This window comes from Cyprinodon tularosa, unplaced genomic scaffold (assembly GCF_016077235.1).
Source record: "Cyprinodon tularosa strain WSP-4 unplaced genomic scaffold, ASM1607723v1 ctg310, whole genome shotgun sequence".
Taxonomy (NCBI): Eukaryota; Metazoa; Chordata; class Actinopteri; order Cyprinodontiformes; family Cyprinodontidae; genus Cyprinodon; species Cyprinodon tularosa.
Window position 1 is genome coordinate 23,584 of NW_024039020.1, and position 23,602 is coordinate 47,185.

Here is a 23,602-nt window from a genome sequence, read left to right on the forward strand (position 1 = left end):
CTCTGACTTTCATATCTATTCATTGACATGTATACACTATATATCTGCAGATGCATGGAGAACATTAGGCTGACATGGTGCTATTGAGATATTCCTGAACCAAGACCAACTCGACAACTTGTAGTCACACTAATGAAATAAGTTTTGGGGTGTTTCATAAAGTTGGCTCACATCTCTGCAGGTGGTCCAGTAACAAGCCTTCAAACTGCAACATTAACCAGACTTCCACTACTCACCTCAGTGGTAATTCTGCAGGTTTGCGAGAATCTCTGGCTTTTTTTGTTTTTGTTTTTCTTTTCTAAACACATCAGCACCGAATCTTTTTTGATGCACTACATGGAAGTCTGATTTTACAGATTCAAATCATGGTGTTGAAAGCATCATGGTGGTGATGTCTTCAAACAATGGAGGAAGGTGTTGAATCAGATAGCTCAGATGATAGAACTTAGATGCTGGAAAAGACCTAAGACTTGATCAGATTCTGGTGTTAACACTTTAAAATGATGCAGGGATTAAACAGAGAACAACTGAACCTGTTGGTAAATTGGGAAGCCTGAGTTTATAAGTTTAAAATATGATAGACGAGGTTTGATATTTAATTAAATTATTTTTTAGGGAGGTTCAGGCACCATAGAACCTGTAAGTTAATACTTTCTGGTAGCATTTGAAAACAACAAATGTCCTAAATTAAGTCCGATCAAATGAACAGGAATTACAAAAAAAAACCTAATCACTGCTGCCCACCTCCCACAGACACAGAAATCCTATATTCAAAACACAGTAATACCAGTATCATGCTGTGGGTTGGGAAGATGAGTGTAGGGTTTGTGGCATAGTAAACTGTTCAAGTAATGTTGAAAACCCCCAAAAATGTCTGATTGAAGATGTAAAACGACTGAATGGGTGTAAATTACTACATCATCTAACTGGCTAGATTTTATTTACTAGATGCAAAAAGACAATCAGGATCTTAAGAGTCAAATAATAGGAATACAGAGTTCAAACCAGGGGCTGTCGCTTATTTAAGTTTAATAATAAACTACTTTACAAGAGAGGAATGGATCATAGCGCAGCAGTGTGAGGGAACATGGTTATGTGAAAATAGGAGAGGGAATTTTCACAGTAGAGCAATACATCATGAGGGAAAATAATTAATACATGCAAACCATTCTAGAGTATAAAAGCCATAGGAGTCAGTGTGGTGGCACTAATGCAGTCTCACACTGCCACCCTGCCTTTTACCTGAGGCTCCATCTCTGAGCCAATACTCAAGTGACCTCAATCAAAGCCATGTTTAGAAATATAAGCCACACCGTTCAACTCAATGGAGATTTAATGATCTCTCTTTACAGCAATGAAGTACCGATTTATTGATCTATTATCTATTCTTCTCACAGACGGTGAGAACTTGACATTTGTACAAAAAAAACATGCACCAGAAAATGGTTTTGAAATAGTTGCATATTATATTTATTCAGTTTTTTTTATTAGTCTATATCTAAATTATCTCAGAATGTGACACTTCTACTCTCACACTTCCATCCACTCCTTACCCTTTGTGCCATTTCTGTTCACTCGTTTTTAATCTGCATTTTGTACTATCCAGCTATGTAAAATACCCAACAAATGTTCAGAGAAAACATCAGTATACATTTTGAGAATAAAGTTTAAAACTAATATCCAGAAAGCATTGGCTTTTTTGACTTTTTGTATAGAAGCATTTCTCTAGCAGTGCTTAGTATGTGTCAACACACTTTTCAGGAGAAAAAAAAAGAATGACTTCTATGTGATCGACCTAAACAAAGGGATGCATGGAATCAAAGTGGGTTTGTGCTCAGCCTCTATTCTTCAGTTCTTTGCAACACATTTTGCTGCAGTTAAATTAGCACCTCTCATTGGACAGTGTCTAAATATTAAATCGGTTTGCTGATTATCTTTTTGCATAATTGGTGCAAAAAGAAAAGATCAACTTTTCAGGTCTTTCTCCAGATTCTCCTCTGGAATTAGACTACGACACTCTTACACATATGATACATGTCTAAGGTTGTGTCCTGCTGGAGGACAAACCTCCGAACCAGACATGTCCAAAACCAGTTCAAGCAGCTGTTCAGGAGCACATACCACAAACCTACACCATTTACAAGTATCTTGCCGCCTTAAATATTTTCTTACGTGATCACCATGAATGTGGCTCCATCTGTCCTCCCATCGGCTCTGACAAGCTTCCCAGTTCCTGCCGGAGAAACTCATCCCAACACCATTATTCTACTACTACCATTTGATAAATAAAGGGCTTAGTGTCCATTTTCTAAATCGTTGTCGCACGTTTGATTCAGGTCTCACCACACCAATTCACTTTCCAAATCAGCTCTCTTCTTCACATGTGGAAAAGACTAAAAACTTTAAAACTATAAAAAATTGAAATTATTTTCAGTTTTATTGTAACTCCTTCTTAAATACCAAATCACTGATGTGTGAAGCTGTTGTACTGTGAACAGATTGCCTTATGATAAACGTCTTATTTGTTACTTGTCTGATTAATAAGACATGTTTTTAGGTTTGAAGTCATATTACACAAAGGAGAACTCATGTGTACATGAGTATGCCTGTTTTATACAAAAAAAAAAAATCTCTCTATATATATATATATATATCATATATCCCTTTTCTTAATGCCCTTCCACATGTCGGTACATTAGAGAGGTGTGTTGTATTTTGTGTGTACTACAACACACCAGCATTTACGTTTGCATCATGACGGACTCCAATCTAAATACCTACATCATTTAACATTTGCTTATAACTCAAGAAAGGTGCATTAAAATGAACTTCAGAGTTTAGTTTATTGAGTATAAACAGTTGGATAGGGACAGAAAGGGGAAGAAAAGATGAAATACATTTTAAACAGTCAATGTTTTCCAAAGTCAAGCTGCATACACATTAAAAATAAACAAATGTTGCTTTACATTCCAGTAGCTGTTGGTGACACGAAGAAGAGATGGTTGCAAGGCAGTTATAGACTAATTAGATGTTAATTTTACATTAACAGGATGAAGATGATCGCTTATCTCTTCACAAAGCACTAAACAAGTCAATATCGACCTTTACAAACGCAGGCGCCTGCCTGCAGCCAAGCAGACAGACCATTGTCTGTTTTTCATAACAAATAAGCCAGAAGATGTTGATGGGAAACAGGTTCAGCGCTACCATCATTAGCCGCTCTGTACCCAGTGAGAACATGACAGGAACCAGCAGATACATTCGGCCTTTACCCCTTAATTAACTCATTTACATGCTGTGTATATCCATGCGTCCTGCTGCCAGCTGTAATTCCTCAGCCTAGCTGTTAGACAAAGAAATATTAAGATGATGTATTTTATGGTGAGGTGGAACATTTACTGCAGCTGTCTGCTAAAACAGAAAGACGGGAGCTTCAGTAATACCACTGTTACAACACAGTATTTGGGATTATATCATCATATACCTTAAAAAAAATAAACGGCAAGTCTCACTAAGCTACAGAATATCCCCTAAAACAGAAACAATGCCCAAATGACAGGAGAAAAAACAATATATATAAATTACAAATGTGCTTCAGGACTGAACATTTGTTTTTTTTTTTATGTTTACAGATGGTGGGATTACAGAACATCGAGGGAAGTTTATTGATTTAACTGATTTATGAAGGAGTTTGTTATTTTGTATCTGAAAGTGATAAATATTTACCAAGATGAAAAAATGTTGTTGGATTGAGAGAATAACAGGCAGATAAACAGTTACAGAATATTTCATATTTACATCAACACTGTAATCTAAGAAGAAAACCTATAAAAAACAAAACAAAAAAAACCTAAAGATAAATGTAAGACAGCGGATGGTTTAATGGAACATCCTGTCATCCTTTCCCCAGATTCAGTGTTGATATTAGACTAAATGCTTTAGGAACAAATAAATTAATGAGTGATTTGTATGTAATGCTTCTCACAGGATATAGTCATATTTATACAAAAACCTCAAGTCTCCCTCAATCTGAAGCATCTGACGTATTTATAGGAAAGGTTTTTAATTCCAGCATGAAAAGATTTGTTCTGATTCACTCCAAAAGGCACATTTGGGATTCAAATGGTTCTTTGAAATAGCATTTACAGGTGCATCTCAATGAAGCATTGTTTCATCAAAGGGGTGTTTCTAATCATTCAAGTCAGAAAGTGACACTCGTTACACAAGTTATATATTTGAAAGTATGTTTTAGCTAAATCTTATATATTTTTTTTTATCTATATCGAATGACTGCATACTGAGTGATTAGTATAGTCTTTCCCAATTAAGCAAAAGGAACACAAGGACGTTTGTTATAATGGTTGAAAGTGGAATATACCACACTGTGTTTTGAGGGTCACTTTCTGAATGAAATGAATGCTGCTCTATAGACGTTTCATTGGGGTACACCTGCGCATCTGAAATAGCAAACACAACATGGGAACCAAGTTAAACTAGACAGCTTTATTCTCCAACCATGTCTGCTTGGCTGTTAATCAAATTGGCGTTTCAGACGAAAACAATATGCCACACATTGAACTTTATTACATATTTAACCTTGGATTCGAGTGCTATATTTCTAATTGACTTTTCCTGTTATATCTCTTAACTACAGTTTTCAGCGTGGATCAGTGACCTTGGCCGTTTATTTCACAGCACACACACTCACACACAGATAGTGGGGAAAGCTGACGACCTGAGCTCCTTCCCTCACGGTGGATGTTAAGCTGCCACAGGCCCGGTGGATATTTGGTATCAAACCGCAGCGATGAGTGGTCAATCACTTCCTCTTTGGTTCAGTTTCTGATTCCCACTCTGCTTCAGATGCTCCTGCATAAGCTATTAACATTGATTAGCAGACTGTGTCAAAGGCACACTGCTGGGAAAATGTCTTTAAACCCAATTTCCTTTTTTTTTTTTTTTCTATCTTGGTGTGTTTGTGCAGGTGCAGACATATACAATGTGCATGTGTGTTGCAAAATAGGCTCAAAGTGGATGTATAAGATTAGCAGATAGATTCCTTGTCTATTTGATGAGCTTGTTAGCTCGCTGGTTTGCCTCGTCGATGCGCAGTTTGTTCATGTCCGCCTGAGGGAAACGGGAAATGGGTTAAAAAAAACAAAACAGATACAGACAAACTATCATCTTACAGATGAAAAAATGTAATGTACAAGAAAGTATATGTATAATTAATATCCTTAAATGTTATGTAGATACTCAAAGACCCAGAAATATTAAACTTCACTCTTTCGAGTCCATAAATGCAGAATGTATTTCCATTTCATTACTTTAAGTGCAGCCAGATAAAGATTTAGGATACATCTTTAGATCCATAAATCTGGATAATCTCGCAAATATTTATTTTTTTCGGTTGGATTTATACTGTAGCTACCACGGCTATTAAAGGACCTGCAGTACTTTTACGCACTTTAATTCTTAGAAAAGAAGAAAAAAAAAAGAGAAATACATAGAAATCATGAACAAGTGGGAAAATATTTTCATACCAAGTCTTGCAACATCTTTTTAAGTGCCATAAAAGATGTGCCGCAAAATGCTTATTGTTTATGGGGAAAATAGGGTCACTGACATGTTGGTGCAAGGTAGGAATGATCTACATCACAAACCACTACTGCAACTTATAATGAACTATAAGGAAGAACAGAACTTTTTCCATTCAGTATTAATTTGCATTTCAAATAAGATTTTATATAATCTTAAAAACCTTCCAAGGTTAAATTTTTTTTTTAAGATTGTTTAATGCTTAAGAGCACCTTTAATGATTTTTTTTTAAAGAAAAAAACAAAAAACCACACAAATAACTTGATGGAAAGTAACTCCTAGCTGCTCCCTGTGGGACTCGCCATGTTCAGGGCTTTGGTTGGACCACTGGAGGAGATCCAGATTCAGACTGAAGCCCTTTAGATCTGTCATGGTGGCCTGCTCTGACTGACTGTCAAATTAATTCATCATTTTTGTGTGTCCTTGGATTCTGACTTGACCCAGGGGATGCAGGGTCTCCACCAGAAATGGGATTTTTTTCCATTTCCTTCTATCCAATGATACAAACATTGAATTTCAAAATATTGATGACCTGCCAATGTGATTTTGACTTTGTCAGCTGTAAGTAAAACTCTAAAGGCTGCCTTCTTCACAATCTTTGGAACAAGAACAAGAAAAAGGAAAAACCAACTGAATTTTGCCTGAACTTGGCCTTATTATCTCCTATCAGACTCACCTTATCGTTGATACGATCAATCACGACATTCTGTTTGTCGATCTCGTTGCCCATATTCAGCGCCATGTCTTTCAGGTTACCGATGATGCCGCCAACTGCCTGAAGGTTGTCCTCCATTTCATCCTCTCTTGCATCATTAGTTACTCTGAAAAACCAGAAAACAATTACTTTCTCTATCCAACGCTTTTTAAAAGGTATTTATTGATTTAACCTTTTCACACTTTCACATTACAACAACAATCCTTAAAGTCGTAGGGAAGCGGCCGTTCCAACCGCTGCATTTCCGAATTCTCTCGACTTTACACGAGTGAATAAAGTGAATGTGATTGGTTGATTATCAAGAGGGCGGGATTGTTGTGGCGGAAGCTTTGCAAGCAAGTTTTATTGTGGCAAGTTTGTCAGAAGCATCTTGCTAACCAGTTAGCAACTTAGTGCTAGCAGGTTCCCAATGGGAAATTCCATTGTGACCAAGTAGCACTAAATTGGTGACTTAGAAACAACACTGTCAAGGAACGCTATGGACAGCGGAAACATGCAAGAGGAGGAGAGTTTAGTGTCGGAGGTTGTGGATGAGTCTCCTCCGTCATCCATTTTTTATTTAGAGGAGGAAAGCGGGGACAAAGATGTTGTGGAAGAGGACGCCAGGGCGGCAGAAGCTTGGTTTGGTGTAGAAGGCTTACAGCCGTACGTGTTTGAGCCCTTGCCTCGCAACGCTGCCAGTTCTGTTAGCTCTACGCCTGCTGAAGACACAGACGTCCATCCCCGTGAACACTGGGACGCAGCTCAATGGGAAAGGAAATGATTCTGATTTCTTAATTCAACCGTTGCCTATATTAGCTGCGACATATGAATCAAGATGCCATGACCGAAAACATTAGATTGACAGATGAACGTTGATACATAATTGGTCGAATTTAGGTTAAGCTGATGTATAACTAACTGGCCTGCATAAAATAACAAAAAAAACAAAAAAACAACAGATTTTAAGAAAGGATTTTTTTTTAAATAGAAATTTTCTAAATTTTGGTACAATATAGTCTAATAAAGAGCACATTTATTTTTATTTAAGCCAGAATGATTTGACATTTAAATATGATTTCCCTACAACTTTAATATATTTAATCAGGATTGTTGGGTTTGGGGCTGAACTTGTCCTTTCTGCCACCATTACATGACTAATTAAAGCGTTCTTCAACAGCTAAGGTGGAATTCATGCTAAGCATCAATCTTACATATAGGCTGACTCCATCTACTGAGCAGGGGACATCATTGCTGACATTGAGATTTGTTTAGGATTATCAGAATAAAGACCTCTTTCAGACTTTATTCTATAACAGATTATGCATATTTTAAAACAGTAAATAGTAATAGTTAGGAGTTCTTAAAAAAAAAGGAAATTATCCGCGCTCTACCTATTGATGTATGGGCCCGATTGCTGCGGGGCGTTGACCTGGGGGGCTTGGCCATTGCGAACACCTGAAGGCTGCCTTGAGACAACTTTTGAATCTCTTCCTTCGCCTTCCACCTCACCGGTGCCCCATGTGCGTTTGTAGCGTGAGTCGTTCTCAATGGACGACACTCTGGAAGAAAAACAAAACAAGTCCAGATCAATATTTCAGTTACATTAGACAAAGGCTAAATAGCTTTTTCTAAGCAGGTTAAACTAATCTAGACGCTGTTTGATTGAAGAATCAGGGTAAAAGGTTCCCTACCTGATGTCTTGATAATCAAAGTATCTCCATTTCCAAAGTGAAAGCATTTCAAAAAGATTTTATCCATGTTTAGGATCAAATGCACAACATTCAAACGCTTCACAGTCATTACTTCCTAAGAACACACATTTGTCGAGCTAATTTATTATAAATGGTGAGTAGAACTCTGCTTTTACCAACATTTGCAAAAAGACTATATGAAAAATAGACTCACAGATGTGTTTAAAGAGATTTTAAACATTAAAGCAATGTGTTGACATGTTGTGTTGCATGCAATGTTTTAGCAATCATTTGCACTTTTTTGTATATATGTTTTTGTAGGAGCAGGAACACTGATGAACATGGGGTTATAAATACACTCAAAGGGGATGAGGAGGGGAGCGGTTACCTGTCGCAGGGGCAGATACACAGGCCGCAGCATTTGGACAGGTCGGTCAGGTGTTTCTCAGCCTGTCTCATATCCTGGTTGATCTGGTCCATGCCTTTATCCACATTCCTCAGTTGCTCTAAAGAACATCAAGCCAGAATTTCATTTCTCACATCATTTAAATAAACGTTCTTTGTCGTCACTTTAAAAGAAAACTACAACTATGAGATGAGTCTGTTACATCTATAAATCTATTTTAGATTTGAAAAAATACTGTTAAAAATACTACATTAAAAGAAATAATGCAGGAAGTAAAAAAACAATAAGTTTGGTCAACTAATTATTAAAAATTAATATATATATGAGCAAATAAAAAACATTAACTGCCAATAGAACCTTTAAGGATTCGTCTCTTAAAAGGAGCAGAGCAGATTTGCAAAACAACACAAGGATGCAGAGGTTGAAATCTATCGAGTAAAAACTACTTAGGATGAAAGAAATACATAAAACTCTGACATAAATGAATAAATAAACCCCTCACTGTTCGATTTGTTTATGCAACCTTGAGTAATGTGCAGAGAAATCACACACCTTCGTAGACTTAACTTCCTGGCATAAGACTAAGGCTGCACAGTAAAAACAAGTCTACCATCTCTGCAGTTTTAGGCTGTGAATTATTCTTATTGCAGAGGACTGTTTTAGGTGCAATACCTGTACAATACAATATATTCAAAATGTTATGAACTTACATGATATTCTAAGATTTTGTGAGTTGGAGAAAGTCTTAGTAATCTTACAAAATCCAGCTCACTGCATTGAGTCATTGTCTTTGCAGGACTTGCTCCTTCTGGATGAGCAAGTGGTCATAGTAGACGTTGCCTTGCATTGGTTATTCACTTTGGTTTGAGCCATCACTCAAACCAAGAATGCTTTGGCTACTGGTGAGGAGAAACCCCCCTCTAATAGGAAGAAACCTCCAGTCATCATATCCTGACATTTGTCCATTCTACACCACAGAGTATCAACTTAAGGTTGGCCCGGTCTAGCGTTACCCATTTTAGAACTAGTTCTGATAAGATATTGAGCTAAATGTTCTGTTAGAACCCATATGAGTTCCAACCATCTGACCACATCTTCTAAATTGGGTTGGATGCTTTTACCCCATTTACACTACCCTTGAAAAACCGTGTCGAGACCGGTCCGAGCTCAGTAACTGAGATAACTTATCGTGTGTAAATGGAAAGCAAACTGAACTGAACCGAGCTAGACACAACCGGACCGCGCTAACTACAGACCAGTTCAGGAGGTGGGCTCGGCTCGGTTTTTCCCTGGCTCGGTTCTCTGATAACAAGAGCGCATGAGCAGAACGCGTCATCTCCGTCTGGCTGCACATCCCGATCCACACTCCATTCCAGTAGTTGGCGGTAATGCCCCTCCGGAAGTTGTTTGCCACCCAACACAAAACAGAAGAACAAGAAGAACAACTATAAACAACAATCGAAATCTTTTCCGCGCAACATTTTAAATAATTGCTTCAAAAGAGCGTGGTGAGACCTGGGATGACGCCATACAGCAATAATAATCAAGCATAACTTTCTGAATGTGACGGGCGCCGCCATTTTGATTTGCTTGAGTCTCTTCCTCTTCGTCTTCTTCTTCTTGTGTTTTATGGCGGTTGGCAAACAACTTTTGGTGCATTACCGCGACCAACTGCTTGATTTCCTCCTTCAATACTGGCAGTAATACCGCAGATCGTCACTAGGAGGCGAGGAGTCAAGGAACGGATATAGCGTGATGTGTAAACGGTCGTCAGAACCGAGTTCGGCCTGGTTAAATGATCTGAGCTCGGACTGGTCTCGGCATGGATCGGTTTTTCAAGGGTAGTGGAAATTCGGTATTAGGAAGACCCCAGGGAGCATCCTTAACTATCACCTGCTGATGTGAGTTGTAGTATTCAGGCGGAAGAAGACAGTATGGACCAAGAAGGATAAGCTCATTTCAAGATCAGCACATTAGAGCCTGGCCAAAATTAGCTGGTCTCTACACTGACCAGCCAAATTTCTTCAGGTTTCCAAGGTTTTATGCGGAGATGCGAATGTTTGAGCCATTAAACCAAAATGACCAGAAGGATGTTTTAAGAAATCAAGGTGCATCTTTAAAACCTAACCTCTGGTTTCCATTGGATGTGGAAGCGATGCGAACTCGCTGCACTCCAGTTTCGCCGTTACTTTTTACAGACAACAAATTCCACTGGGATCGATCTTTTTTAAAGCAGAGGGAATCTCTGCGTTTAAACTCTGAGCATGTCAGAACTGCATCACTGCAATATAATACCTATAGGCTCTAGTTAGAGCAATAAACCAGCAACGTTTATTAAACCATTTCTACCAGTGTCTCTCTTGCCTGCTCTTTATTTGATCACCGTACGACTTCCAACTTGAGTAAGTTGAGTTCAGTTTAAATATTTAGTTTTTTCAGTTACTTTTCTAATATAATGGTCATATTTATTCCAACTATAAATAACCTGTATAAACAATATTTCTTTACAGAAAAGTCCAGAAAATGACACTCATATTCTGAATATGACGTCTTTTACTTGTAAACTCAATTGGATCAGCTTTGCCTTTACTTGATGGAATTCCTGTCTTAAAAATCTGCGCTGCTCCAGATTGACGTGGATTAAAAGCAGCAACAGGCGAAAATAGAAGAGTTTCAGTGGAATCACACTGATTGTGTAGAATTGCTGCAAACAGCTGAGACTGAAGGAGCCACACCATGGAGCAAACATGCCACTTTCACTTCCAGTGGAACCGACAGCTAAGAATAATCTAATGGTTGATAACGCAGTAATGTGGCAGAATCGCTCTGAGAACCTGTTTAGATGTCAGCTGAAGGGCATAGCATGAGGTGGGTTGAACAATCAAAATCAACGGATTGCCAACAAACTTAAATCAGAGCAGGATCCCACCTCTGGACATGACATCAATACTGTTGAAGCGTAGAGAACCATCCAGCAAGAATCATACCTGGACCTTGTTTTGGGCCACAGAGGTACATCTGTGTATAAATTGCTAAGAAATATTTAAACTTAAAAAGAGTTGTGTAACGGTGTGTACTTTTTAACCTGTGTAATTTTGAAAAAAAAAAAAAAAAAAAATTATATATACACAAATCGGTACACAAATCTTCTGCACATACTTCTTGATTTCTGAAATTAATTTAAATCATGGCTCTATTATCACTCCACATATTGCCTTCACTTTGCACTATGGAGGTTTCTGATTGTAAAGACTTATAAATCAGCCATAGATGATAGAATATCTATAATTTCCTCTGCTACATTTATTAGTATTATTGGTCTAGGTAAAAAAAAAAAAAAAACAACAACAGATAAAATAAAAAGGAAAAAAATTAAAAAAATTTACCATCTTCATTATCAATAAAAAATTGCTTATAGGCTACATTTAAAAAAAAAAAAAAAAAAAAAAAACAAAAGAAAAAAAAACGCTGAGCTCATGTTGTGAATTTACCTCCTTGATGGTCAAGCATCTCCATGGTTTTGTTGCCAGTCTGTTGGCTCTAAAAACAAACACAAAAATTAATGTAAAAAAAACCCTCAAAGGGGAATGCCGGGGTTTTTATTTATTTTTTTTGTTACATTGGCACCTTGATTTTTCATTATTTCATCATGTTCTACTCACCCATATGAGTTTTGTGTCATTTGGAGCCGTTCTGAAGATATTCCGTTATATCCAAGTAACGTCTTCCTATGGGCAACGAGTTGAAGGCACAAACTAAACTGTTCGTAATTTATTCTTTATGGTACGCCAGCATTCAGAACATGTAGGACAATCACTGTCCCCCAGACATCCGTGTTTTTTTTTTAATATTTATATATATTTTTTAAACAAAACGGAGTTTGTATGATGTCATCCGCCCGCGCCGGCTACCGTTCATTCTTCCTGTCCGCTGAACTGATGCTAGTTTTCCTCACATGCCTGGAAGATGTCTAGTGCTGCTACCACAGATTATCTCGCTCTCCAAATGGAATTGAACGATTCAGATTAGCTAGAATGAATAGAAGGGGTAGAGCGTAGCCGCCTGTGGCCCGGGCTGCCTGCCTGCACGAATGATGTCATACACACTCCGCTTTGTTTAAAAAAAATATAAATATAAAAAAATATAACCACGAATGTCTGGGGGACAGTAATTCACCTACATGTTCTGAATGCTGGCGTACCATAAAGAATAAATTATGAACAGTTTAGTTTGTGCCTTCAAGTCGTTGCCCATAGGAAGACGTTACTTGGATATAAACTAATGGAATATCTTCAGAACGGCTCCAAATGACACAGAACTCATATGGGTGAGTATAACATGATGGAATAACATAAAATCAAAGGCCCAATGTAAAAAAAAACTGTGTTCCTCTTTAAATGCAACGCAGAATTAATTACAGCTAGTGATATCTTAAAAAACTAAAAAAGATAATCTGACATTGCCAAAATAACTTCTCTAATTTTAAGCTTTAAAATGGATAACAGCAATTTTTGTGAGTTTGACATTTAGACCATTTCAGTCCATAAAACAACAGCTGCTTTAATGAAATCATCTTTAGTGAGTGAGAACGAAAATGTCAATAGACTCACCTCCTCTGCCAGCTGTAGCATCCTCCTTGTGCTTTCCAGTGACTGTGAAGGAGAAAGTCAGAATAAGTTATAAAAGAAAAAAGAAAAGAAATACAATCCGAAAATAATCTGCAGGCAAACGGAAACTGGTTCCAGCCAACTAAGATCTAATCGGTGCATCTGTAAGTATGAGGACAAATCGTGTTACTAAACACTAAACATGTAACACCTATCAGATTAAAAAAAGAAATGATTGAAACTACTTTAAAATATAGTATACTTGGTATGTTACAGCTTGAGTCTCACATGAATTTAGAGAATGAAACCCTCTTATTTCAAACATGGTTTTAAAAATATTCCCATTAGCATTCAGAATTTGTCAATTGACTAATCATGTAGAAGACCAGCTACTGAAGCCAACGCTGTGTAATCAAAGCAAATAATGTAAGGCAAACATCTTTTTTTTTTTTTTTACTGACAAACTTCAGACATAGAAACTTTTTATGATTTACATGTTTTTTATATGAAGGAAGATGAATTGAGGTACAATGTAAATGTGAGATTTTTTCTGTTTTTTAAAGAATAAAAGATGAATCAGGTACACTGTTATCAATAATTGGTTGGATCTATGATAGAGTTTGAATGTTTTGTTTTAAAATTCAAACTTTTTGAGTTATACAAGGATGGATCAACAAATATGTATGGAAGGACAACTAGATGGGTAATGGACAAACATTGATGGATAAAGTAACTGAAAGATGGAAAGTAGGATAGACACTAGTGGATGCGTAGAAAACAGATTGAAAAACAGATTGAAGGACAGGTAACAGACAAACGGACAAAGGGATTAAAGGATAGAACATTTTAACAATTAGTTTCAGAAAAAATCTGAATAAATATATTTCCCAAAGTCATCTAGAACTGAAAAATGCTCTAAGAAAATGCCATATTATATGAAAATATGAAATTCAATGAGTTTGATTCCTTTTTGACGATGTAACGTCCACACAAAAGTGAAAAAACAAAAAACAAATGTGCAAAGAGACAAAGGAATGCAACCAGTCCAGGTAAGCTGCACCCTTTATGAGTCTATTAATAGTAAATACTGCAGAGAGTCCAATAACTGAAGCACAAGACTGTACAGTTACAAACAATAATCATTAACATCAGAAAGGATGGAGCAGATTCCTAATTTCTCTGTAATGTTTCCTCTGGATCCATTCATCAATGAGTTGAGAAACAGACAAACACGAATTAGCTATCAGGGTGTGTTGGGCTCAGCCAGGTTTCTGTTGACTAAGCCAAAACATCCCTTATTCGGATGACATTACATTATTTCTTTTGCAGTCTGTGAACATGGCAAATAAAGCCTAAAAACGGCAGTTGCTGCCTAAGTTTCCAGATTGTGGTGTAGTGCTAAATCTTGTACACGGAACATTTAGCTTTACTCTGCTAATTTGAATCCACTGCCTTTTATGGAAACATAGGTTTGTGAAATCCGATTTGATACCAAAAGCTGCACTAAAAAAAAAAAAGGTTCACAACCCATTTAAGAGTTACACATTTACAAAACGTCCTTATACAGTCAGCCATGCTTTGTGTGTTTAAAGTATGGGCAGTTACCCAAAGTCAGAGCGGTAAGCAGAATAAGCAGAGCGACTTTCCCATGCCTTGTGCCCAGAGTGATCTCCTTAATCAACCAGGCAGCAGCACAAGGAAGAAGAAGAAGAAGAAGGCAGAAAGAAAACTGCAGGTTTAGTTAGAACACAAACAATAGGACACGAACACAGCTGAGAAAAACAAGAGAGCTTTAGGACCAAAACATGTTTAAGCTAAGCATTTAGTTGATATGCTGATAATAAGGTGCCCTGCACTGTTGATTAAACTATCTTCAGGAAAATGAAGCAGATAAAGCTGACAACAGTCAAAGTTTAGAGAGTAGTGACATGTCAGCGGTGTAACAGAGTAAATCAGGCACCCTGTCTTACATCCTTTGGGGTTTTGATTTAGATCTCTTCAATCTACCATTTCTCCTTGCCGTTTTTGCTATTAGTAAGTTATGGCAGAAAGCATTATTTCATAATACAATTATCTTTTTTGTTTAATCTATGATGAAGTCATAGTTTTTCAAACTTTAAAAAGAGGAACCTCCATCAAAGAGCAAGCTTAGGACTGCTTTTGGTTTTGCATACACTCATGAAATGAACATTTGTGTTTAAACTGCTAAGCTTGTGGACTGTTTTAACCTTCATCGAAATCACGTACCCATTTCTATGGATACATGCTTTCTATTTTTAATGCTGGTACTTCAGAGGATAAACTGCTTTACATATTAATATTCTCCTGCTACATTATTCTTCATTCTTTTTATTTAGAGAAAAAAATGGTTGGCTTCTAAAATGAATTACCCGTTTACTGATTATTACTTTTGTACTGTAGCTTGTGGGATTCCCAGTTAGGGTAGATGCAAAAGTGTTTTGATTATTCCCTAGATAGGCCCTTGTTTTCACATACAAAATAGACTTAAAAAAAACCCCAATACATGTATGTACTCAGAAATGGGCTTTAGATGGTACGGCAATAAAAAAAAAGGCATGCACTCAGTATTTTTCAGTCTGCTTATTTCAATTTGGAAACTTCATTTTCTTCTCATTTACCTACATGCAATTACCTTGTTAATTTAAAGACAACACAGAAGAACTGTAAAGGAAATTCTTTACAGACACTCATGTGTCTAATTGCCTCAGTCTGATCTAACCAAAGGCTACGTTCACACTGCAGGCCTTGATGCTCAATTCCGATTTTTTTGTGAAATCCGATTTTTTTTTTGCGTTCCCGTTCATATTTCTAAATATTTACAACTTGCATGTGGTCTCCTGTGTGAACTGCAATCATACACCGCAAGTGTCCCGCATGCACAGTAAAGGACACAATGACATCACAGGCCAGCATGCTCTATGTTTATGGAAGTAAACATGGATGGTAGTGCCGGCCCACATCTAGCGGTCCTTTCCAACCATAAAAACTAAATTTTTTCAATATGGTTAAACATAAATACTGCCATCCGCATCATCATCATCTGCCATTGTTTGTTGTTTTTCTTGCCGCTTCTGCGTAGCAAGATGCAGAATAGTGACCTTTGTCGTTTATTAATGACGTTCAGGTCGTTCAAACACAGGTCGCATTTGAAAAGATCAGATTCCTATCGGATTCAGGACCACGTAGCCAAGTGGCCTGGGTGGCATTGGAAAAAATCAGATCTGTGTTGTTCAGACAGCCATGAAAAGATCAAATCCAGATCGCAGATGGGCAAAAAAAAAATCGTATTTGGGTCACTTCAGGCTGCAGTGTGAACGTAGCCAAAATGAACGGATTTAATGCAACTGTGTTCCATAGTGTGAGACTCTGGAATTGGAATAAGAAAACACACTGCATTGTCCTTTACTTAGTACCTCATCAGTCAGCTGGTTGGCTCTGACAGCCATTTGCTCCACGGTCATGTCGTCCATGTTGGTGCTCTCCTGTTTAGCAGCTCCGCCGGTGGCCCCGAGCTCAATATGTTGTGGCCTGAAATAGAGAAATCAGTTAGTCAACAGAGACCCAGAAAAACTTAACAATTAAACCTTCATGTTTTACATATAGAAAACCAAAGAGACCGTGAACTCTAGAAAAGCGAGAATATGGAGAGCAAAATATAAATCAACAACACAACAACCTATTGTTGATAATATTCACCACGGGTTATTCAACTAAAAGGTTTATCTAAAAGAGAAAAACAGAAGTAACACTCCAGACTGCGACTCTCCAGCATTGTTTGGTTGACAGTATCAAATTATACATTTGGTTTTAAAGGTTACAGTTTTACAGCTATTGAAAGTTTCCATTACGCTCTGATGTAAAATTTGAAGTCCTCCATGAGAGTTACCAGAACAAGTGTCAGAGTGAGCAAAGTGTTGAGCTCTACCAATTGGGAAGAGGTAAATTACCTTTCCCCAAAGTAGTAACTAGAAATTCACAACACATCACAAATAAATTTTTACTGCCAAGCAAATAACTTCTGGACAGTAAGAAATTATATTTTAAGAATCCCACATTCCTGCGATAAACCTGATGACACTTGTTAAAGCCTATTAAAAAGGACTTTTAACTACATCCTGCAAGTATTAGCTTATGTTACAAATCCATTCGCTCCAAACCAGTACCTATAACCAAGATCCTCTGTTGACTAACTTTAAGTTTTGATTGCATTTATCAATTATTAAGGACAAGGGATCAAAACACAATGTAGAAACATGGCTCAATTAGCTGTTACCCATCCCCTCTAATGCTAAAATTAGAACCTGGCACTAGGGCTGTGTAATATCGCTAAAAAGAATGCATCAAGATTTAAGCCTTTTATATGAAATTGATGAATAATTATTGATTATTGTTTAGTTTACAAATTTAAATGTATTTAAATGTAACCCTTAACCTTAAAAATAAACAAACAGGTCAGCTCTACCTTCAACCCTGCCTATTTTGCATGATAGACTGAGTGACTAAATCCTTTTTCTGTCTCAATCGATGAGAATACGGTGTGGTTCTGGATCAGAGCTCAAAAAGATCTTTAAAAATACATCGGACACATTTTATATTGATTTTGAGTGTTTTTAATTGAGATAGATATTGATTCATTACACAATCCTATTGCACATCTGCATATCATGTTCAGTGTGATGTTTGCTTCTAATAAATGACTCTTCATAGATATACAATATGCTATTGTTTTACCCTTAATGTAGGGAACAAATTCAAGAACATATTTGAGAGAACCAAATGAATCATAGCATGTTTAGTTGGTCTATATTTGAGAGGGAAAGAAAAATGCAAAACCTAAACAAAGCAAGAGACTTCCCACTTTCTGCAGGCTTAGAGATGCAGAACCTTGTGGATGCAGTGTAGGTAGACTAATGTTTGCTGCAATGTACCTGAAAGTTATAACAAAGAAATAAAATTTTTACGCTGCAAAAAAAATAGCAGCTACAACCTCTATGTGGAAACTGATCACAATTCTTGTTACAATTAAACTCAAGTTTTTAGTAATTTTCAATTTTATTAGTACACATTGCATCACACTTGGCAGACTGTATCATCTCAGCCAGTAAAATGTGCACTGGGTATCAGTGTTATGCACGGTTATAGGCCATCCAACAGACTAAATATTACCTATGTGTACCTTAAAGCACCTGAAATACAGAATCCTAACAATCCTTGTCTACATGCAGTCCTTTCCGGATTGTGGTGACTGACATTCTGTTGTCGATTATGATCATATATAGGAAACCTTTTACTGCTACCCATCTGTACTGAAACTATTATTGATATCCTCTTATACATTTTTTATGTAAATACTAGCAACAAACCTCTACTTAACAATGTATTATTCGAATACACACACAAAACAAAAGAGCAGGAAAAGCTTTTTTTCCAGAGTTGTACCATAACTTTTTTTGGTCGTTTTAATATCACTCAGACCTCTACTATGTAGACTTGTTTACACATTCATCAGACTAGCACAAGATGTCAGCGCCTGTGAAGGTGGCTACTTTTGTAGTGGGGGAGGAGTTCAGTCAAAGCTCTGCAGCATTTTGATAAAGATGTTGCATAACAGCAAACAGTAGGGGTTTAAAGTGACATAACTGTAATGCGATTGAAATTAATGATCATACTCAAATATGTAAATGGAAATGTGTACAGAACAAAATATAAGCAATTCATAAAAACTGCTAACAGAATATTTCCTTTGAGGAAGATCAATAGTTAGAAACATGGCCAATGTTGTGATATCTCCCAGTGTGAGCTGTTCAGGTTTAATTATACATGAACTCAGCTGCATTTGCTTGTCTTCACTTTAACTCTCCACAATGCAGAATTTTTTTTGGCATGTTCGTCTTTTTAGGAATTATTTGTTTCACTACTTTAGAAGATCACATCAGTTGTGGTGTATAGGTTAAAAGCTTATCAATTTATGTAACACATCTAGTGCTGCTAGCACCTTTAGGTCAACAACAGCGGGCTACTGCTCAGTGCCAGTAATGACAACCATAGGGGCTTCTAGATACAGGTTCAGGGAGGAAATACAGAATAACCAAAAATAGTCTGTTTTAGAATTCCTGTATACCTTTCACACAAAAGCAATTATTAAAACCTGAAATTAAACTAAAATGTAACACCTACAAACTTCTGTTTCTTAGCACTGTAAAAAAAATTAACTAATAAAACATCTCTCTCACCACACTGAGCTAAAATTAATAAACTATATAGTTTCTGTATTTCTGGGATTTCAAACCCCCAGCTGTGTTACTCTAGGACCATGTTTGTTTGCTTTTATTCTGAAAAACCGTTTGCATATCAGCTATCTATAGAAAAGCATCGCTACATGACAATAAAATGCATATCAGATGCATCTTTGGTTGCTGTAATAGTGCTTGAGAAACCTTTAAATTATGCAAACTCTCTTAAACTATTAAAGTGCCACACCCGACAGGTTAGTGATTTAACTAATGATCAGCATTAGATGGCACAGTGTTGGCACATTAGATGTCATGATCTCAGCACAACAGAGAAGCAGCTATGAGCATGTATCGAGAAGCCAGGACTACATCAGCAAGTACTGATCTAATTTTAGGCTCATTAGTTTTACTAGAATTGTACTTTTGTTTTTTATCGGGTATTAGCAGAGAAGTTTAAAGGCAAGTTCCAGGCCTCAAGCCTGCTAACTACAAGGCAAGCTGCTGTAAACATGGTTTAGTTGTGTGGGTGGTTTAAAGGGTGTGGCGTCATTTCGTTTTGAGGCAATGCTTAATAATTCTGTTTGCACTGTGTAATGATACAATCATAAAGATACCGTTTTAGTAGGACAGTTACGATTATAAGACTGGCTCAACACCAGCCTCAGCTTAGCAAAAGATAAATGAAGATTTAGAGCGTTGATCGTTCTGTCGAGGGACAAGAATCAGTCAGTCAATCATAAACACCCAGTTCGGTTTTTTTGTTTTTGTTCCGACACTGAAGTTTTTAGATAACATAAAGGAAGTACAGCTGTATCCACTGTTGCTTCTCTTCCTCTCTTGTCAGCTCCTCTGCAAAAGGTTCAAGTGACATTTTCCTGTTTTGCAAATAGCTCCAGGACTTTAGTTTCCTTGTCAAACCTACAGCAGGTGGGAAATGAGGTGGAAAAATGGGTAGTCTGCTTAGCAGGCAGCTCAGTGATTCAATGCTGTAAGCTTACATTTATATATTAAAGGGCACATGTTTTTATAAAAAATAGCTTTTTCCTGACAGATCATTACATTTGGCACAAAACAGACGGAGGTTTACGCCTATAAGAGTGAGTGAAGGTTTATAAGGAGGTAAAAGAGAAACTAAACATATTAATAGGGCTGTCAAAACCAGTTTAATTGAAGATTTAATGACAGAATTAAGTCTGACATAAAAAGTATTAATTTATATTAAAAATACTATCCTCTTAAGTTTTGCATTGGGTAAATATCTCTGGTTCTCATCCTTTTCCTACTTTAACAACAGTCTGTTTCTTATGCACACTAAAATCTACCACCAACAATCCTGTGTGGGATTTAAAGCTTTGTAGATAAATACATGACACAAGTATCATTAAATGCTTGAGTATTTGGGAAAACCTGAAGCTAAACAGTTAAGTGCTGCAAATAAAGGGTTTGAAACAAAGAAATTTCTGTTACTTTCATTATTAAGCAGATGCTATTCCGAGAACATTAATGCAATCTGTTGGTTTAAACAAAGTTTCGTATGATTGAAGAAATCCTATACAGAATGATAAAAATGTTAACTAGTGTTTTTTATCCACCAAAGGGTCAGCGACCTTTAGAATCCAAAGGTCCATTTTTGCTTCAGTTTTGCCAATTAAAGTTTGTTTAGAACCACAAAGTATGCTTGGTCATTGGGCTGGTGGGTGAGAACAAATCAATAACAGTCCTCGTTTATGGAAAAAGAACATGTAGACTAATGATTTTTTATTTTACCTAGTTTGCTACGTTACAACAAAACTGCAGAATGGAACAAAACAAACAACTCCTTTATCCTGCTAGTGCAAGTGAAAATTTGTTTGTAAAAAAGTTTTTTATTTTTTATGTATAAGCCTTGACAGATCTGTTTTTTATATTAATAAAGAGCCAGGGGTAGGAGTGACTGTTACATTGTAATCAGAAATCCATGTTGGAGGCCCCTAATTTAAATAATGAGAGGTAATAAAGTCTGGAAACAATAGTGTGAATAGTTTTTCAGTCATTGTTATTCCACTCGTCCAGATCCGGAAAACACCAACATCAAACTATATTTTTAAGACTGAGTAGCAGTCTCCTGGATTTTCACCATATCTTTATCAGCCTACTTCTAATGAAGAGGATACAGATATGGAGCATTGTCTAAAACTGATGAGCAATGACAGGATAAGTAACGTTTGTAAAAATAGTTTCGACATTGACATTGTCTGTTAAGCTGTTTTAATGGCTTAAGAGTTGTTCAGTTAAAAAGTCAATAAGAAAGTGCCACTGATGTAGATTTTTTTTTAAAGATGGCACCTACTGTCCTCTACCTAACTACACCATGCTGATCAGCTGGTTCCAAAAAGGTCACACTTTACTTGTAATCTAAAAACAATAATTTGGGAAATACTTCAATGAGAAGCAGGATTTCTTATCAAAGCAATGCAGTTTTCAAAATATCCTAGAACACATTGTCTTTTATATGACCTAACCAACATGCTATATTTTAAATACTGAACTATGTTTTTTTTTTTATATAAAAGCAGCAAAGAGATTGTTTTCAAAACCTGTTTGCTGAATGTGAAAGGCTACAATACTTTTAATCCACTAACCGGAAAAACTAATGTGGACGTGAAAAATGACACCCATGCTGTATAAAATAAAGGCACTTCTTTGAAGACAGCATTTGAGTTATACCCATTTCCCTCTAAAAAAAAAAAAAAGAAAAAAAAAAAAAAGAAAATCAAATCAATAAATAAAAAAAGGGTCTACATTCTGCCCAGTCACCATAACCTAAAACTAATAGATTCATGTGTTGGTTCTATACTTTTGCTTACATCTATATATAAAGTTAGCTACAGATAGCAATAAACAACTATTATAGATAACATTGCAACAACCATAAAAAATATTACTCTAGCAATTGAGGAATGTTTTAAATAAAACAAAATTATTTCATACATTAGTATCTTTTGTATAAAAGTTGGTCAAACATGGGACTAACAAATGTGGATTCTACCTGTAACTTAGATTCATGAGAAACATAAACAAGCATCAATAGAAATTTGCCAAATTACAACTTTAAAAATACTCTTATGTTTATTGGTAATGTAATGATCATTTAAAGAAAGACCAGTATAATGCTTTCCTTCCATTTTCGAGGTGCATTAGTCTCCAAAAACAGGTTACACATAAACCAAGCAGGGATAAATGTTTTTGGGGTTTGTTTGGTCACAACTTGATTTAACAAATTAGCAGACACAGGAGGAAAAAAATAATTAAGTCTTACAGACATACCCACTCATGCTGTATGTAGATCCTCACTGCACCACCAAGAGAGTAGATAGAAAACAATAACCTCAACAGGGAAACGCATTTTCTAGTTCTTCTGCCCAAACCTGTTCCTCAAGATCTCACTGATGAACTTTAAGTGACGTATTTTCTTATTCTGGTCACGTTGCTAACAACTTTTTACAAAGCATTCCCATTCTCCATCTTTTTAAACCCCCACACTAAAGAAATAACTTATTGTTTTTTCATAAAAGTATTTGAAGTCATTCATTAGGGCTGGTAACTGTTATAGACACTCATCCATATGTGACCTATGACATCATGCTGAAAAGTCCCAGACTGGACGTTTTATTTCCCAGTTTGCAGATGACACAGATATACTTACCCACCGGTAAACAGGACTTGTTAATCATAACCACTGTAACATTTAAACTGAGACCACGAGGTATCAAAGCACCTGATAAACACGTAAGTCCCACATGGAGAAACAGGTGACAATAGATGGGAGAATATTAACCAAACGGCTCTAAAACTAGCTAGAACACAGTCAAAACACACCCAACTAGGTACAAACTTAACTCCACCAAACAAACTTTGAAGACACGATAGTTTTCGGTAAAGTACAGAAACAAACGAACAAGATTTGTCTTACATTGTTTAAAACGTTGCGGAGTTTCTCATGTATTCTGCGGTAGATCCGTAGAAGAGGGAGAAACTTGTAACTAGCTAACGTCCAGCTAGCTCGCTAGTTCCGCTTCCCTGTCAACTTTCTAACGACACCCAAACTACGCCTAAAGGAGAAATAAAATGACCAGATATTTGACAAGGTAGTCAAGACTTACTGTTAACCAGGTGAGGGGAAACTCCTCCTTCTTCGCGGTATGTAAACTTGGCGCTGGTCACTCCTGAATTCCTTCACTGGCTCCGTTCAGTTCTGTGGTATGAACGAACGTGAAAGTCTGCTGATGCGTTTGTGTGTCGTCGGAAAATCTATTACCCTCAGATACATTCGCTTTCACTGGTGTGCGACATAGACATGAATACGGTTC

The 23,602-nt window shown here is 36.7% G+C and overlaps 1 protein-coding gene across 3 annotated transcripts; it reads right to left on the reverse strand.

The window, feature by feature from the left end:
• Positions 1-2,824: 2,824 nt before the first annotated feature.
• Positions 2,825-23,536, reverse strand: LOC119788175 (synaptosomal-associated protein 23-like). Of its 3 annotated transcripts, none has more exons than XM_038292347.1 (8): positions 23,396-23,536; positions 16,434-16,548; positions 13,003-13,044; positions 11,884-11,932; positions 8,375-8,492; positions 7,687-7,854; positions 6,275-6,419; positions 2,825-5,127 (listed from the first exon to the last, which is right to left on the reverse strand). In XM_038292347.1, the coding sequence occupies exons 2-8, from the start codon at positions 16,488-16,490 to the stop codon at positions 5,065-5,067; spliced, it is 642 nt and encodes a 213-aa protein (XP_038148275.1). In that variant the 5' UTR covers positions 16,491-16,548; positions 23,396-23,536; the 3' UTR covers positions 2,825-5,064. The 3 variants fall into 3 exon arrangements, with proteins under 3 accessions (XP_038148275.1, XP_038148274.1, XP_038148273.1); XM_038292346.1 differs by lacking the exon at positions 23,396-23,536 and adding an exon at positions 23,206-23,372; XM_038292345.1 differs by lacking the exon at positions 23,396-23,536 and adding an exon at positions 22,560-22,605.
• Positions 23,537-23,602: the final 66 nt, after the last annotated feature.

What these genes read in the sequence shown, in the direction of transcription:
- LOC119788175 (XM_038292345.1), bottom strand. An exon ending in GATGCTTGACCATCAAGGAG is followed by an intron (nt 8,493 to 11,883) that starts GTAAATTCACAA and finishes GATGTTCTTTAG; the next exon opens with AGCAACTGAGGAATGTGGAT. An exon ending in TTGATCGTATCAACGATAAG is followed by an intron (nt 5,128 to 6,274) that starts GTGAGTCTGATA and finishes CGTTTCCCTCAG; the next exon opens with GCGGACATGAACAAACTGCG.